We start from the raw sequence: 19,935 nt of genomic DNA on the forward strand, positions 1-19,935 counted from the left end.
TCCCACGCATCGAGATAGGCGATTACTTTTCTGTTGAAGTGCATACTTCGCTTAAGTCAGAAATTTCCATATATCGTTAAACGCCTAGAGGTATACAACGCCCTATAAATGTTCCGTAATTTATTCAATTTTGTTCGATTTATACTCCATTATCAAAATTACCCCAAAACAGAAAACCGACTTTCGATTATTTCGAAAAATTATATATTCATTCAGAATAAATCTTTTGGCAATCTATCAACTGCAATCGGTAGTTAGGATACCAGTACTTGTTTTAAAAATATAAATTATAATTCTTTGAAACAGCATGCAGAAATATTCAAGTTTTCTTCGAAAAAACTATCAAAGTTACCCCGTTTTACGATATTAGATATTTTTGTCCACTGAGCTATGAAATTATAATAAAAACATTATTTCTGTTTTTTTTTTTTTTGAACCGTCTTGAGAGATAGATTTATAGGATAAAACGTTTTTGTGGTATAACTAGATACATTTTTAATTATGAAAAAATTGTCCCGGATTGTAGAAAAACATATCTGATCACTTTAACCTAGTTATATTTAAGAATTTGTATGTATACTCATACCTGTTAATCAGAAGTGTTTCGTGATTTTACATTACAAGTCCTCGACATTAAAAATTGAGGAAAAAAAACTTTAAAAATGCAATTGGAAATTGGGAATATAAGTCACATTTAGAATTTGAGCTACAACAAAACATGCACAGGTAGCGCAGGATCCTATTCGTTGCACTTTTGATTGGTAGAGGGGTTTTTGAAAGCTGCTGACCTCATATTTGGCCACAACATGCATCGTATTAAAATACTTCTTATTGCAGTTTCAGACAAATCGGCCGACAAAAAATCCCAAATACCAAAGCACCCTAAGTGGTAAAATGTCCTGATTTTGAGTCTTCAGAAGATGGTCACTAGTGTGGGACAAAATTTAGATTCTCGCTTCAGTCCACTTTTTGGATTGCATTTAGGTCCCATAACAACTGTGCAAAATTTCAGCTCGACCGGAGAAACTATATTTTAGCGCCAGCCGTTCAAAGTTTGTATGGGATTTACTATGGGAAAACTTACTTTTGCAAAGAAAAATCGCCAGAAGTCGCCCATTGACATCTATAAAAATAACTAAAACAGACCTCGATAGGTATTTTTACGAAGAAGAATATTGTCGAAGACCACGAAACAATCCGACACTTGTGAAAAAAGTTATTCAATGAAAAACTTTTGGCAAGGCGACGCTGATTAACACGTTAAGGAATAACAACAATAACAAAATTGGGCAAAATTACCGAACAGTCTATCTTTAATAACTTTTTCACAAGCATCGGATTGCTTTGCGGTCTTCGACAATGTTGTTCATCGTAGAAATACCTATCGAGATCTGTGTGGAATTTTTATAGAGGTCAATGGGCGACCTCTGGCGATTTTTCTTTGCAAAAGTAAGTTTTCCCATAGTAAATCCCATACAAACTTTGAACGGCTGGCGCTAAAATATAGTTTCTCCGATCGAGCTGAAATTTTGCACAGTTGTTATGGGACCTAAATGCAATCCAAAAAGTCGACTGGAGCGAAAGTCTAAATTTTTCATATAATCGTGTCCCAGGCTAATGGTCACCCTGTACGGGAAAGATCACACTGAAATTAATTTTATTGTAGAAACTACTGAATCCATGGTAAAATTAAGAACTACACCAACGATTTTCAACCGACTACATTTATCTGTTAATTCTACCAAAACATAGTCAAAATCACTACACAAGAAAATATATTCCGTTTATTCAACCACAGTTGCAGTATTTATGACTAGAAACATTCTTGATTTAACAATTTTGGCAGTCTACTTTTGACCACACTGTGTTGTACGGTGGGTGTCACTGATTGAAATACAATGCTTTGTAGTGGATGCTACTATGGACATGGTCACATTTACTGCACTGCTCAGTGATTTGTACTAGATTATAGTAAACTTAACAGATTTTTGTAGTCGGTTGAAAATCGTTGGTGCAGTTCTTAATTTTACCATGGATTCGGTATATTATACAACAAAATTTGTTTGCGTGCACCCGCAAACAAATTCTGTTGTATAATCTACCGAATCCATGGTAGAATTAAGAACTGCACCAACGATTTTCAACCGACTACAAAAATCTGTTAAGTTTACTATAATCTGGTGAAAATCACTAAACAGTGCAGTAAATTTGACTATGTCCATAGTAGCATCCACTACAAAGCATTGTTTTTCAATCCGTGACACCCACCGTACAACACAGTGTGGTCAAAAGTATGATGCTAAACTTCTCAAATCAAGAATGTTACTACAACTCTGGTTAAATCAACAGAAGAAATTTTCTTGTGTAGTGATGTTGACTATGTTTTGGTAGAGATAACAGATTAATGTAGTCGGTTAAAAATCGTTGGTGCAGTTGTAAATTTTACCATGGATTCAGTAGTTTCTACAATAAAATTCATTTCAGTGCAGCTTCACCCCACTGATCGACACGGGCTCCTAATGCTACAGCTAAATAACTCGAAATTTCGATTTTAGAGTGCATTTTGTCGAAACATAGATCCGAAGTAAATATTTAAGTCAAAGATTATTTTTAACCATTAGCGTAACTTGAAATCAAATCTAGGGGGGGCTTGAACCTTCTAATCGAAAAAATCCCTTAATTAAAGCGTATACTCAGCATGAGAGTAAAAATTTTCTAGGGGGGCTTGAACTTTTCTAGGAGGGTCTAAGACCCCCCTAGCCCCCCGTATTTACGCCGATGTTTTTAACCGTATCCCTTGTGGACGGACAAACTTTCTATGTTGATTAGTTAATTAGTTCGAAATTTGGATTATCGAGTTAGGTATCTGGTTGTATCATCAAGGGGACGAACTGCACCCTGAATTACAGTACTGAAAACCACACACCCCTCAAGGCTAGCAACACGCATTGCACAATGGTAAACGGTGTAATCGAAAACTTTGCGAGCTTTTATGCTCTTCACTCATCGTTTTCGCCATTCATCCGAAGCACAGCCAAGAAGTTTTCCATTTCGCCACAACCATCATGGCGTCGCATTTCGCCCTTGAGCTTAATTTGCAGCGGTTGAAAGCAATGCTACAATCACTTTCTCGAAGCTAATGGCGGGCATAGTTTTCCCGCTCGGAAATTTTTCACTCAACACCCACTGCGTTTATTCGAAAACAAGCGTCATCTTGACATTTCCACACGAACCCTTTCGAAGACGATCGGCTCGAAATCAAAACAAACAGCCCCAAAAACAAAACACTCAGCCACCCCACATGCCACACTTGTCATTGTCGTCTTTTTGGGTGGTAACACGCCCGTCGTCGTCGTCGGCATCTCGCTCCCCTTTTATGAAAGCAGCGGCGTTGTGTGCTTCGTATAGAGCGGTCGTATTGGTGACCGATTTGTCATCGTCGGCGGCATTGTCGCCCATGATTACCCATCGCGGTTGTGTGTCAGTCTAATGGTGCGTTTCGAATGTGATAGACACGGTTTTTTCGCGAGAGTAGCTTTCTAGATAGTAAGCGCGCCGCAGATTCGGTTTTGAGTTTTTCTCCAAAGCGACAGAAGAAAGTGCAGTTTGTGTTCCGCCAAAGTAGGCGGAAAATTTGTTACGGTTTTGAAGTTTTGAGTCCGTGGACTCAAAACCATTCGTTTGGATCGGAATTTTCTGTCCTTTGGTCGCGTTCCGGCTTTATGTGTCCGGTGTTGTCCGTGAATGGAATCGATTCCTGTGATTACAAGCGAGTGTGTGTGATAGGATAACGTTGATTCACCCCTGGAGAAATGTAATGGCCATCGAAAAACCATTCCACGAGCAGTGAAAACCAAGGAAGATCATTCCCATCTCAAAGCTGAAAATCGTTCCCCAAGTGTGCATTTTTGTATTAAGCTTGTTTAACAAAAAACGACGGTGCATTTCTCAGTGAATTTCAAATATGTCGCCAGCATTCCTAGCGGTGATAGCCGTGATCCTTTGTATCCTGTTCCGGATCCTGAACGTGAACAGTCAACCGCAGCTGCCGCAGATATTCTGCAAGGATGGCCAGTTCATGGAGTGTTTCCACAAGATTGCTCCCATGCTCCGAGATCCGTAAGTAGAATTCATTTTACATCTATTGGAGTTATCGCATAAGAATCGCATAACACAATCAGCAACAGCTGGTGAAAAGTTATGAATGTAGTATAAAACCCTGCGAATGAAAATGCTTCGGTTGCATTTTCCTCAGTTCTCGCCTCTCCATGGAATAGAGGTATAATACAGTCCGCCTACAACAACCACATCACGGAATGTTCGAGTCGAGGTGCGGTCGAGGAAGACAGCTTCTTTTTTTCTGTTTTGGAATGTGTTTCGTTTGGCCTCCGTCCGATGTCGGTTTGATTCCGCTGAAAACGATTGCGTTTGAAACATCAGGGCTATGAGCGAGTCAATTTTTAGTGACTAGGTCACTATTTTTAAGCAAACGATAGATTGATGCATACAAAGTACGATGAATGGGAAGGGTCTGGGATTGAACCCATGATTTTCTGCATACATAGCAGAAATGAAGGTCATTAGACTATCAACCCCGTCTTATGCATTTTTGGTATTTAATATATATTTCATTTTAACTTAACGTAAGCCTGTCAGTTATACTATTTTTAGGTCAAGGAAACAACAATTGATTGACGCTTCTATTGGGCTGCTCGGTAATTTAATTTGGTAAAAATGGATAAATTATGAGTGAAATATTGAAAAAAATCCACATTCTCGGCTTGGATTTGAACCTTCTTCTTCTTCTTTCTGGCGTTACGTCCCCACTGGGACAGAGCCTGCTTCTCAGCTTAGTGTTCTTATGAGCACTTCCACAGTTATTAACTGAGAGCTTACTATGCCAATGACCATTTTTGCATGTGTATATCGTGTGGCAGGTACGAAGATACTCTATGCCCTGGGAAGTCGAGAAAATTTCCAACCCGAAAAGATCCTCGACCGGTGGGATTCGAACCCACGACCCTCAGCTTGGTCTTGCTGAATAGCTGCGCGTTTACCGCTACGGCTATCTGGGCCCTGAATTTGAACCTAGGAATCTTGTATGCTAGACGAGCGCTTTACCAACTAAGCTATCGAGCCACTTTGTAACCCAATAACTTAGAAGGTTACAAGTTTCGATCATCTCCGCAGATCTCATATATAGGGTGCAGAACCACTTGGGCGCTTCCAAGATTCACTTTGGCATGGCTGTTTTTCTCGGCCGAATTGTCTGAAACTTTGCAAGAAGAAGAGTTTTAGTACGACGCATGTTGTGGTCAAAGATAGAAGGCCAAGAATAGGATCCGGCTGCCTAATACACAGGCGTGCAGAGCGAGTGCGATTTATTTAGTGTTGAATATGCCCATCATACCTACATCGCTTCTACAACAACTGTATTGTAGAAGAGTAAAGATGCGAGAAAGCTATCAACAAGGCTCGTGGTTCATGCTTTGTGATCGTAGATATCGTGAATTACTTTTGCTAACGCTGGTATTGTGCTGAAACCTTCGCTGTACCCTGACTGGTTTGATGCAAGAAGTTGATGATCAATATCTTCCGCATAATCAATGATTTGCTCGAGAAGGATCTTTTCGAATACAGTCAAACCTCCATGAGTCGATACCTGGAGGTAAGATCAACTCATGAAAATATCGAGTAATGGAACATAAATTACTTGGAAAGCTGTTTGAAGAGACCATCATAGTAACCATGAAATTTTGATTTTAGTATGGTTTCATGAGTCGATATCGAGTCATGGAACATTGTCTTATGGAGGTTTCACTATATCTTAGATATTGCTGGAAAAACGCTTATAGGCCGAAAGTCCTTGAGTTGGGCTAGATTGATTACCTTCGGTATTGGGGCTTTTATGAACGATATTGGAATTTGATAGGAGTATCTTAAATTGACGCTTATATTGAGGAGTATCTTGCCGCGGTCTGTGGCAGTCCGGTGTTCCTGCTCTTCCTCAGCTCCATCGTTGTTTGCTAGTAGTCAATGTCCTTCGCAGAAAAAACGACTCATTTCGTCTGGGTTAGCTTGTTCGATGAGATCGCTCTTCTTGGCATTGTTGTGAACGTCTTCGCACCGGAGGGGTTGCTCCAGAGCTTTTTAGCTGGGAGATCGTCAGCAAAGTGAGTTTCACCATAACGCTTCTTCGCTGCTCAAATCAACGAAGCAGCCAAACTGCGCTTTCTTACGAAGTAGTTCCACTGGGCATCGTTTCTTCTCTTGTTTGGGTTTCGCGCATAGAATGCATGTGCTAAGGAATCAGATGAAAGGCCGAAGCACCATCATATTTTGGTTGTTATTAGTTGAGTCTTAGTGTTAATGTCGGCGGTATCTAATACATCTCTAAAATGTCTCGACTGAAAATCTGCTTGAAGTGCGAGAACATCTAGGGTATCCGTCCTATTATGGAGGACTTAAGCACGGTGTTGAAACTAAAATTGTATTCCACTGTCCAAAACCTAAATTTTATAGTATTTTGCACTGTGAAGTATTAAAACTATCCTTTATGTGGAGTATAGTGAACTAAAAAAGTAATTTTTGGAATCAAACATACATTTTTTTAACATAAATCTGAAGCTCTTCCTTTGTCCTATTATTGCGATATTTCGTCCTATTATTGCGGTAGTGTCGTCCTATTATTGCGGTATACCAAAAATCATAGTTTTTAATACATTCAGTATACATTCAATGCCATACAATGTTTGAGAATTGAAATTATGCTCCCTCCATGTTAATGACACTGCACGGTACTGTCAGTTTGTGTGACTTTGGACATATCTATAAAGAAAGCTAATTCATTACTTTATGTCACGATTCGAAAACAAATCAACAGAATCGAATGATTCTGCCGGTTTTATCTCCTGGACAATGTTAATGTGAACAGACAAGGTTCTTCCATCTGTGACCACTAATCGCTATATAATAAATAAATTTGTTGACTTAAGTATAACCTACAAGTTTAGTGCTTTTGAAAATATTTTTCACTAGCTTTCACCAATTCAATGCAATTTTAAAAGATTGCTTCCTAGCGATCATTTTGTATCTTAGTTTTTCAACGTATCGTTGGCATTTTCAATCAGTTCACGTAATATTTTTGGTAAAACATTGTGTTTATTTGCAATATATTTGTAAATAAGAGCGACTACAGGATAAAGATAAACAGAAATCTTTTGTTTGACTAAATAAATGTATGAATGACACAAAATTATGTCACAAAATAGTATCCTAATAATATAATTAATGTTTCCAGCAATTACATTCAAAATGACTATTGAAATATCGAATTTTACATACAGGTTTACAGATACCGCAATAATAGGCAAAAAGCTATTTTCATTGTCCTATTATTGCGGTATATGCTTTTTCTCAAAAATATAAAACTTTTGTTCAAAATTCAATATCTAGCATGTAACTACATCCATACTGAACTGATATACCCGCTGCATATAATTGTTTTGGTTCCAAACTTAAAAATTCACGCTTATGAAATCCCGTCCGTAGATAGAGGGGCTGGTTAAAAATATAGGATTTTCTTGATGCATAATTTAAAACTGTTCTTCCAACGATCAAAATCGTTCAATTTCTAAATAATTTATCTGGTACAGCTTGGAAATACTATAAGCTTTCATTATCATCAATAATATCCATAGAAAATAGAGTTTTCGATAAATAATGAGGGTTTAATTCTTATACCGCAATAATAGGGAATACCGCAATAATGGGCAAATTACCCTACATTACGAAAATTTCTCACCGCAATGCGTTGAGATGTAGCCTATCTTATTTTGACATCAGATATGAGAAAAACAATTTCGTGATCAGAAAAAACTAGATGCTTTTGTTTTCGCTGCTTTATAGAATAAGGGCAATCAGTGATTAGTAAATCGATGCTCGTAGTACTTCTTTCAGCTACTCTGGTCGGCAGAACGGTTCGATGACATGTATCGCGGATTCAATTAAGCGCTCCTAAGTTACAGGATGGCTGCGGAGAACTTACACTAATGTCAAAGTTGCCGATAACGAAAATTCGATCAAAAGCAAACTCCTGTAGGTCAAAACGCAGTTTTTCATACTCACGTGCAAAGTGCGGACTTGAAACAGATGGATTGTAGGGAGTCGATGCCGGTTATGGACCCTTTGCGTATCATGGACCCCCTATAGAAAAACATAAAATCACACTCAAAGCAACTTTATTCCTATGAAAATCCACCGGGGGAACTTCGATTACATTGTTAGTCAGCAGTTTCAGGCAAAATATTTAGTTTGAGACGCAGAAATACAGATATTTGAACAGTTTTGTAAATGAAACCACACAAGAGGGTTCATAATACGCATTTCCATGTGGGTCCATAATAGGCTCGTCGGCAGCGAGGCGGATTACATGGGAATCAAATGGAGGGTCCATAATACGCAACGTCAAATTTGTAAACAATCCTATTATGGACCCCGGGAGGGTCCATAATAGGCATTCGGACAACAATTTTTCAAATGCATATTTCGCTGGAAAAATCGAATGATTTTGTATGTTTCATAGACGTACTATGAATTAAAGACATTGAATTTGTTGTTAGACTCCACAAAACGTATATGCGTCTAAGATATCATTGCGGAAAAGCGTCTAGAATTAATTTTAGCTACTAAGGGGTCCATTACTAGCATTGAAACCCTACACGGTGAAGATTTCGATGATAAATTCATTGATTTTTACCTGCACAGCGAGGTACTCGAATCATTCCGACAGCGGCACATATGGATCAAATGTCGATTTGAGTACTGGGGTAGCCTTCGGACTTTTCAATACATAGAGTCCAGTTTCTCCACAAGATTTGCTTTTGCGGCCCCGGTTTGATGGCAAGAAATGCTCCACGGAGTTGTAAGCTGGAACACGAATTGGTCTAACAGGAACAGAAGATTTTAGTTTCGTTTCAGCGATAGCGAAGAAGTGATATTCAGTCTTGTGCAGACCGACAACAAGACGGTATTCAAAACTGAAAAGGCAATAGATGGCTCTTTTCCAGTAGTAGTAAAAATGAAATCCTGAAGCAAATAATGCACCATGGAACATGAACTAAACACTAAAAGTTAAGTATTCACATTACGCTTGATTTCTAATCACTACTTTTTCGATCCAGTTTCTTAATTGCTTGTCATTCGCGTTTTTCATTATTTTCCATACGTTTTGACAGCTCCCGACTACCATGCGCTTGTGTTGGAAGTTTGAGAAAATTGAGAATCCAGCGTAGCGCGATCAGTGAGTGGAATACAAAGATCAGTGTTGCCGCTCGGTGGCCAGTGAAAGAAACTCAATGTTCGAAAAGTTGTTGCCTGTTCTTTTTGCCGCTGGCGCCAACAGTTAGCGTTTAAGATCAAAATAAACAGTCGTTACCCTATGGACCAAGGCACGAGTTCACTAATTTGACGTTTGAGCGGTGCCGTATTCATATGCCTAACTTCGGAAGTGGTGCATTCGATTCCCATCCGGATAAGCTCCAATGCGCGCTACTTCCAAAGTAGGGTTTTTTAAATGAATACCGAAAAAAATCATATTCGGCGAAATGCATTTTCTAACGATTGATCGAACTCACAATGGACCGATGCACGAGTTCACCATTTGACGTTTAAGCGGTGCCGTGTTATTTATGTGGCCATGGCATTGGTTCATATGAACCGTGGCCAACAAGATTTTAAAATTTTTAGGAATTCTGACAGTTTTGGATTGTTCACGTTAACTTATAACTACACATTGACGTGGATTTAAGCTAGGTAAGGCGCATAATGACGGAATTGATTTCAGTGTGCTATTGCTATAAAAATATACGATTGCTAGAAATACGCAAGTAAATGATTAAACAATTGTGTAAGCTTCTAAATAAAATGAGAAACTATTTTCAAGATATTTTGTTGTAACCTACGGGCAAATCGTCTTGATCCCCTTGATCCATCCGATTTATCCTTTGGATTTCTTTTTTCTTCGCAGGTGTTTTGGTTTTTATGGATAATCTTTCAAAGATTTGTCAGAAACTTATGATGATCTCTATCCAAGTTATTATTAATCTTACGGTGTAAATTCAGTGTTGTGACTTCGGTCACTAGTTTTTCAAATGTGGACAACCAGAAATCGCTTAAGAGTTAACGTAAAAAGTCGTTTACTTGTGCGAATCACATCACACCCGCACAATCTGGTCAATAAAATCGTTTCATTGATGAATTTCCTCGCATATAACGCTGTTTTCTGAGTTCATCAGTGCATTTTGTTTCGTTCCGTATAAATGTATTTCGCATTTGTATTTCGCATTTATGTCGATTTCCATCATATAAATTATGCACATATATCGCCTCCACTTTTGTACGCATGGGGCCTTTTGACGACATCTTATACGGAATTTTTGCACATATAAGCATCGCATAACGCAAAAGGTGATTCAGTTATATGTACATTCTGGTTGTCTGTATATTTTTGGTATCACTCTTCGCTACCAGCCCTGGGTTTAGTGCTTCCATCAGCAACCCTCCAGCAATCAACTCTAGAAAGTGGCTATGTTGAAGGGTTGCTGCATATATGGATGGCAGACAGAATCGGTGCGAATTGTTTTGGAAAGAAGAAAAATGAAATCAAACGGTATTCATTGATGATGTCATGGCGAGCGGCAAGCCGTATGTATGCTTTGACTCAGAGAGGATGGAAGCGAATGGTGTGTGGTGAAAAAGATGGGAAGTAAACAGACGGTTGCAATGGTGGATAGAATTTGTTGGATGAGATATGGCATGCCAACAGTCTGAAATCGGTGAGACTTTTATTATATTCCTACAAGCTTCTTACATTAAATAAATTGGAACAACAAACTTTTTTGTTTATCGTAATGATCGACTAGATGGAGCATGAGGTGGAGTTGCTATCATTATTCACAGGCGTATAAAATACCATCTTTTTTCGTCATCTGAAACCAAAGTTTTTGAAACTTTGTATTTTTCTGTTAAAGAAACACAGTTTGGTAAATATACTTCCATAGCTACCTATTTGCCTCTTCAATGAAATTGGTAACTTTAATGCCAACCATCGCTCATGGAATAATTGACAAAGAAAATCAAACGGCAGAATGTGATTTGATGAGTGCTTCTCAAAAACTCAATACCCTGATAGCCCTACTTGTTTTTCCTCTTCTAGAAACCCTTCTACGATTGATTTGGTCTTAATCGGCTCTAGTCAGTTTTATAGCCAATTTGTTACTAACGCTGATCATATTGCTTTTTAATTTCAAACTCTCCATGAAGAGATCATATCAGTTCAATTTTTAACATTTCTTTGCAAATGGAAAATGAAATTGAGAAATGGCTGAATTGAGTCTCTGGCAATGATCTTCAAGAAAGGTAGCTAACTGTTCTTGGTTAATATACTTTTTTTAGGAAATTTAGTTGACATATTTTCCTGAAAAATAAAAACACAAAAAGGTGTACCAATTTTAAAACCTAACCAATTATAAATCCTGCCGAAACTTCTAGCTAATAGGTTTGCTTCACTTATCAGTAAACTTTTTGAGAAAGTTATTGAGATCTGAATGTTGGTTTGCACCAACGAAAATTTAATTCAATAAAAGAATCGCCGCCTGATGATTTTCAGAACAGAGATGTAAATTCAATTCAAAATCACGATACATCAATGTATTACAACCCGAACAACTGTTGAAACCACAAGAAGGCAATTCCAGTCGCTCGAATTGTGTGCACAATACACTTTCATTCATTCTACTTGTATTTAGCGGCAGGTTTATCGTTTTGTCGGAAAACCGCACCCCGTTCGTTGAAGCTGAACACCTTTTCTTTACCGGCAGGCAGAGCAACGTAAGCAACTTCCTCCGTTCAGCTGTTTGCACGAGGTACATATAGCGATTTGGCAAACATTTTTTTTTTTGTTCGTTTACGATAATTCAACTAGAAACTTCGATCACCACCACACAATATACATCGTCCAGCAGGGGCAGAAAATGCACTCTGAATGTTTGAAGAACATATTATTTGGTTTACCGCCACCGAGAAAAGCTTTGAGACACAGTTTGACTTTTCGACAGCTAAAACGATAAGCCCTTTTAAAATAATTGACAGCTTTATGGGGAAGAACTTAGGGACTGTGACGATCTTAATCCAAAAGATATCGCAACTAGATATTTAGGTACATATCACAGATTGAAAACAGGAAAATTAACAAAAAGCTGGCGGAAGCTTGGGTGATTTTTTTGTTGCGATCCATTGCAGAGGTTTATTTGAAAAAATAAAGTAACCGCAACTCATGCTACAATCATTCTGAACCATATTCTCGAACTACACAACGACGTTGAAAGGATGGAAATAAAGCTATTGAGAAAGTTGAAGGACATAGAATCAAATATAGTACGTCACAGTCCTCAGTACATACAATACAAAGGAAGGACGAAAACTACTTCACGTCGAGATCCGATGACCAGCTATGGGAAATCAAATTGCATTTATGGTACTAAGTTTTATTTTTGAAATTTGTGTTTTGTTTTGTATTACCTTTGTCCTTAATTATTTACAGTGAAGATGCTCCAGTACTTGAATAAGAAAAGAATTAGTAAGTCTACTATGAATCGAGCTCAGTTGAAGCAGAACCTGTTACATGAACCGAGATAACCACAGGTCACCGTTTCAAAAAGAAACGCATTCCTCTGAAGACGTACGCTTAATTCACGAGTGATAAGCTTCGCACATTTATACTTAAAAGCAATCACATGCGGACAAGAATCGAACTGAATTCTATCAGCAAACAGCGTGGATAGAAGGAATCACCCGACCGAGATTCTTCGCGAACTTTGAACGGATCCTTGTTTGATAAGCGAATTCCCGCTTTGTTTGTATTCCGCTTTCCGTAAACTCGCATACTAGACACCTATAAATTGAGCCAAAAAATGACGACATCTCTCTGTTGCCGTCCAGTAACGAAAGGTCAGTAGCTGATAAGAGTGATGTCGGCTTATCTAGCAAAAAAAAACTTGAATTAAAACTGTGTCGCCTGTATTAGTCATACCGATGATGGTAGAAGCTGATAGAAATGACTTTTCTATCGAACAGACTTCCATCAATTTGGAAGATTACACGAGGAATTACCTTGCCTGCTGATTGCGAACGGCGAGCGGCCCGTTTCAACGCTCTGCGAAACATGTGTGGGTGGGTACAGCACTTCCATTACCTAAGGCTTGATAGCATCTCCAGCCGGCACATTGCTACGTATACGATAGAATTTCTCGTCGCCAACACATCAAATACGGTAACGTGTGCGGGTTGTTGATATAACTACAGGGAACATGGTAAATTATCATGACTATTGATTTCTTTTTTGTTTAAATTTTTTTTATTTTTTCGAATTTAGTAATAGTTTGAAAATATCTGCTAGAATAGCTTAAAAATACTAGTTTTCGACTTTTTTCAATTTTTCTCTGTAGCGTTGTTTAATTTGTCTATCCCCTGTACATAGACAAAGGGGTTAGATTCATGTGCTACTGAATGAGCCTTCACCTTTACTGCTAATCGGATTACAATCAGTGACGTCAAAGGGCCTCGGTTACTCTGTTGGGATGATACGTTGGCCGACATTGAGCGTTTCTGTTTATGTTATGAAATCGATGAAGGTTGTGTTTTCGAAAAACTCGATACTCCAATTGGTATTTTTGGAACACTTATACCGTGAGATCAGATGGGATTAATGAATGAACAATGCGATTTTATTGTTATGAATGGAGCACCAATATCAATTCAACTTTTGGGGCATGAGCGCAGTCTATCTTCATTGACCCCTCTACCGACAGCTTCGTTTTCACCGCAATCAAAATATTCAGACCTCGGTAACTTTTCTGTATCTTGATATTTTTGCATCAGTTTTTCACAATTTCTGAAAAAAACTCTTCTAGTCTTAGAATCTGTATCGATATTGATCATTGGTCAACTGGATCCTGAGATATTCCGAAATTCCTTGGGGGGCCGAAGCGCAGCCATAACCCAAGTAAACATCTCAGGCTATAGGATTTTAAATCTATGAATATCCCCTCTTTGGAAAAATACATTAATATGAACATGTTGGAAAAAAGCAATTTGATGCAGCCGTCTTTGAGTGATAAACATTCATGTGTCATTGGCCAGCGTATCTTAAACCTGCTTTCTGGAAGAACTTGATCAAAATGTTTCCAGAAGATTAACAAGAGACGGTCTGGAATAACAACCAACAAATCCAAAAAGAGTTTGTTCAAAACTCGTCCAGGACTCCAAATGAGAGTACTTATTTTGCTAGAAATTATTTAAGGAATTACATTAAAAATTTCAACCAATGATTAATATCCACCATCCAACATTGGTTAATATCCACATAGGGTAAGTGTACCAGTTATGGATTTAGTGGTTCCCTATTTCGCCATACGTAATAACTTTAATGTCTTCAGATTTTGATTTTTTTTCTGTGTTGTAGTAGTTAGATTTAAGATACATCTTGTTTAAGCATTGAAAAAGATTTGAAATGTGAAAGTTATCAAAATGTCACATATGGCCAAATAGGGAACCACTATGGCCATAACTGGTACACTTTCCCTAGAATGTTTTTTTTCATTTCTAGTCTATTTTATGACTAATACTTGTAGTTTTGAGGTCACTATTTGGTCACATAAGTCACTACTATTTTGCTGTCTGATTGCTACCAGCCGTTAATATGTTAGTAGACTATGCCCGACTTAACAAAAAGCGGTACAGTGCAGCGAGAGCTGAAGAAAATATGAATAATCCAACCCTGGAAAAAGGCGGCACATAGAAATTACCACTGATGCAAAAAACAGTATGAACCGGAGCGATATGCGGATATTTTAGGCAACAATCAACGTACCAGTCTTTGCCAGGTGCAATGATCGAAAGAAATATCTGGGTGTTCATCCATCCAGGAATTGCTACGAGGATCTTTTTCTGTTGCCTCTTATAAAACGATAGCGGAGCTCACTTATACGAATGTGCAAATCAACAAAGTAGCTGGTGCGAATGTGCGAAATGGAGCACGGCACACAAATTCAACACATTACTTGCGTTTCTTTCTAAACAAATTGATACACACTTCCCTTTTTTTGTCTGGTTAGATTGTCCGAAAAAACATTTGCTTTTCTGTAGCTCATTACTATCAAACAGCTTTAGCAGATGTCGTTTTGCTCAATGAGTTTTGTACTGTTTTCTCTCGTAGGAAGAGGTAAACCAGTGATGCATTTCAAACTGAACGCGAGCCAAAAGTGAACTGAATGCGTTCTAATTTTGAACGAGAACGCAGCAAACAGTGAACTTGCGTGCAAAATTGTGTCGCTGCTCACGAACGGCCCGTTCACTTCAAAATGCACAATGAAGCACAAAACCCTAAAAGACTACCTTAAATAACATTGAATTCATGTCTCGCATAATGTATGGAACCTTAAGTGTTCCATGACATCTTTTGCAAGTCTTTCTACTTTTAAACATGTTTTAAATCTGCCACGAAAACAATTTTCCTTTCGCCATTAATTGCGCTTCTTGAATTTAGGCGGTTAACTGAAGTTCAATCGTGCTTAGTACCTCCACTATTGGTACATCTACCTTACGTCGGTGAATAACGAACTAGTTTACCTTGCGAATGACCATAAGATGAATTCCGGGTATATAACCTGCAGACTCATCAACTGTTTTTTGATTTGAAGGCAGCGTACGATTCAGTAAAGCATGGTTTTCCGGTGAAACTTATTAGGCTGATGTGCAACGCTAGATGATTCGAAATCAAGTATTCGGATTGCAGACGAAGTTTCAACCTCGTTCGTGATGCTAGATGGATTGAAGCAAGGACACGCACTTTCGGATTACCTGTTCAACATTGCGATTAGAAGATCTGGTGTGGTTACAAGGTCGCTTATGCTTCTTGGTTTTGCGGACGATATCGGTCTCTTAGGAATCGATCGCAGATACGCTTGGCGAGAGTAGTAGTGCTAGAAATGAGTAGCATATAATTCGATTCCATCAGTTGTAATAGCTAGCTAAGTTTAGTAGAATTGAGATTTATAAACAAAACCATTCCAAATTGAGCTTCCAAAGCATAAAGTAATCCTAAATTTTATCCAAGTGGAGTTTTAAGTAAAAAAAGTGAAATTCCAAGTGCAGAAGAAAGTCTCCTAGTGGCTGTTAGCAGCACCTCCGTGAGCTTTTTGCTAGTGCAGTACCCGGCAGTGCCACTCCTGCCGGGCATAGTTACTAAGCTACCGCAAGTGGCCGTTTTATTCACCGTTCCAATTCAAACCCAAATCATGAACCTGTTCCAAAAGCTTCTTGTAGTAGGATTCACAATTTACATCATATAGTTTTAATAGATAGCCCGATACTTGGAGTGACAAACTAATAAATGTTTTTTTTTTATAAATGCATAAACGTAACATTAAAACCGTTGTCACAACAAGATCTGTGATAACATATATAACTTAATTGAAATAGAAGCATGAAACGAGCTCACCAATTGATAATCTATCATTGATAGGGCAGTTGCCAATCACATTCCGTTTCGTCACTGCCCAGAAAAACGAGTAAAATTCACTCCGGCGATGAATACAAAGAAACTGCATGCTTGAGCTTCCGAAGCGAACTCCTTGCTATCTTTGAGTCTTGATTTCAGACAATAAAAAATAAGTCCCTGGCAATGATAGTTCCCAGTTAATTACTGAGAAGTTGTCCATCTAACACTATGCTGAGTAGCTAGATCAGTTGTCTTTGAGTCGTAATTTTTAGTTAAGAAGAAATCCTTCAACAAAATGAGGGAAACATGCAGTTGAAAATGTTTAACTTTATTTAAATAACTCAGATTATATAGAAAATCAAAAAAATAGGCAGTATCAAGTAGCATAACTAGCATAAATGTAATTAAATTAATAAAAGAGGTTTCCCATTTCAACCTGAAAGTGCCTATCATGTTTTGAGTCACACTTGAGTCTGTGTGAATACTGAATACAGCTAACTTGCCAGCGTCGAGCAACAACTGCCAGCCGTGTGGCTGCTTCAGGGAAATAGTGGCGCCATTATCGGTTAAACTACTCGGTATTCAGGTGTCGCGTCGTGCATGTGCGCTGCTTCTAAAAGCACTTTCATCTCATTCAAGAATGTATGGAATATGATACGATGCTGCTAACATCGTCGGTTGGGGTTGGGGATTTGGTTTTGTCAGTTTCCTTTTCAGCTGAATTATATAACTAAACTATTCACTGGAATGTCCCGGGATAAGGTTGTTCTTGGGGTGCAACCGTTTAGAGTTAAATCTAGGAGAGAAACCGCGATAGGGCTGTAAGCATGTATTCAACCTTGGTCGTGAACTTGACAAGTGCCATTATATAGCTGTAGCTTGGGTATGGTCTAGTTGAAACGAGTTAGAACAAGCTACTAGCCATTCAGGCTGTTGAAGTTCTAGTTTTAATAGACAAAGTGAAAATTACCTGTTTTATTGAGGACATAAGATTTTGGCAGACTTCAACTTGTTCCCTATTTTTTTCTTGGCATTACGTACCCACTGGGACAGAGTATTCTTCTGAGATTAGTTTCTCATGAGCACCTCCACAGTTATTAACTGAGAGAATTGTTTGCCAAAGTTGCTATTCTTACATTCGTATATTGTGTGGCAGGTACGGTGATACTCTATGCCCAGGGAAGTTAAGGAAATTTTCATTACGAAAAAATCCTGGACCGACCGGCAATCGAACCCAGACACCGTAGCATGGCTTTGCTTTGTAGCGACGGATTAATCACTAGACTAGGGAAGACCCCACGCATATATTTGTGATGTTTGAGACAGAAAGTTTTTCCGCAGTGAAACTAACACCAATTCCTACTTGTCTATCTTTAATGTCTAATGTCTTTGATCTTTAATGTCTAATCTTTAAGGCCCTGTGGTAAACAAACAAACAAACAAGAAAATTGTCAACTTTTTGCTCTTATTATCGATGGTTATCCTCAGGGGTGACAACGAGAACGGCAAGAAACCCGACCCTTATAATGGAACCATTATCGCCTACAATTTGCTTTCACGTTCATTTGCCGCCTAATGGTGTAAGAAACCCGTGTCTGAAGGTCACACGAAAGCTTGTGAATTGAGGTAGAAAAAACTAGAGTTCAGAATTGATAGATAACCACAACTTACAGATCAATCTAGCGTTTGTGGGGGCGTAAAATTTTACGCTACACTTCCTTATTAGGAACGGAAAAAGGGACAACACGTGGCACTAAGCACACCACCAAAAACCAAACACCAAATAAAACCATCCGAATAATTTATTTCTTCCGGTTTCTTTATGGTGACATTTACTTTATGCACTGTCGGCGTCCAACTACGACTGGTTTCCTTGAGAGCGACTCTTAAGGATATTCTTGGACCGGACCTGCACTTGACGGGGCAGTAAAAATCGATTTTTCTTGATGGCAGGACTCTTGTTGCACCTGAGGTGAAGCCGGTGTGCAAACTTTGTTCAGTCCGTTGATAAGCTGGGTGGTACTTATACATACAAATAACTGTAATTAATGTTAAATTGAGGGATGGTTGCGAAACACTTTTTTACGACTTGGTCACTATTCTGACCTGATCAATAAAAAGCCAGTATTTACAACAAAATGTGACTTCAGTCATACGAAAATATTGATTAGCTGCTCAAATTGAAACACCAGAGAATATTTAAAATCGACGGATTTTCGACAATTTTTTTTGGAGGCTTTTCTACCGTCTACCGTCAATAATGTTAGTCGGGAAATACGAAGGCGCATCATCAGCGGAAGTCGTGCCTACTATGGGCTCCAGAAGAAACTATGGTCAAGAAAGATTCACCCCCGCACCAAATGCACGATGTACAAAACGCTCATAAGACCGGTAGTCCTCTATGGGCATGAGGCGTGGACTATGCTCGAGGAGGACTTGCAAGCTCTTGGGGTTTTCAAACGCCGAGTGCTAAGGACGATCTTCGGCGGCGTGCAGGAGAACGGCGTGTGGCGGCGAAGGAAGAACCACGAGCTCGCTCAACTCTACGGCGAACCCAGTATCGTGAAGGTAGCTAAAGCTGGAAGGATACGCTGGGCAGGGCATGTTGCAAGAATGCCGGACAACAACCCTGTAAAAATGGTGTTCGCTACGAATCCGGTCGGAACAAGAAGGCGTGGATTGACCAGGTGCACCAGAACCTGGAGAGCGTGGGTCACAGTCGAGGATGGAGAGAAGCGGCCATGAACCGAGTGAATTGGCGAAATATTGTTGGCGAGGCTTTATCAAGATAATTGATGTAAAGCCAAATAGGTAAGTAAGTTCTACCGTCTGCACAATTGAGGTGCGAATTCTGTATAGAAATTTTTGTCGAAATGTCTACAAATTGTTGCCGGAGTTTCTTTCAAAAAAATATTTCTGAAGTTCTCGCATAACTTCTGATCTCGCCCTAAAAGCCATTGGTAACCATGTGTGTAGCTCGTTGTTTCTGAGCATTTGAATGGATTTTCATGTTATTCAACAACGCTATGGGAAAGGAAGGATCATTATCTACCTGTCCGTGATGTTGGTTTTGATGCTTATCCTTTCTTTTGCTCAGAAACAACGAGCTACACACGTTGCTGCCAATGGCTTTTAGGGCGTTATCTCAGAGTATGCGAGAGTTGTTTGACCAAAACCGAACATTTTGATAAACCTACTAAATGCATTTCTGGCAGACTTTCACTGCCCATAACTGCATAACAGTCACATTCGACATTTTTGACAAATTGGAGTTAATACCGGGGAGAGCCATCAAATGATAAATACTTTCGATCAACTTACTGAAATCTGGGAGATTGTTCTAGAAAATTCGAAAAAATACCAAGTTGTTTTGTCAC

General features: G+C 38.8%; 1 protein-coding gene across 1 annotated transcript in view; it reads left to right on the plus strand.

The window, feature by feature from the left end:
- Positions 1–3,327: 3,327 nt before the first annotated feature.
- LOC5565707 (abhydrolase domain-containing protein 2) overlaps positions 3,328–19,935 on the plus strand; it is a 58,862-nt gene continuing 42,254 nt past the window's right edge. The window contains exon 1 of the mRNA XM_021846230.1: positions 3,328–4,119. Coding sequence (XP_021701922.1) covers positions 3,965–4,119 — 155 coding nt within the window. The 5' untranslated portion in view covers positions 3,328–3,964. The remainder of the gene's footprint in view (positions 4,120–19,935) is intronic.

This window comes from Aedes aegypti, chromosome 2 (genome assembly GCF_002204515.2).
Source record: "Aedes aegypti strain LVP_AGWG chromosome 2, AaegL5.0 Primary Assembly, whole genome shotgun sequence".
Classification (NCBI taxonomy): Eukaryota; Metazoa; Arthropoda; class Insecta; order Diptera; family Culicidae; genus Aedes; species Aedes aegypti.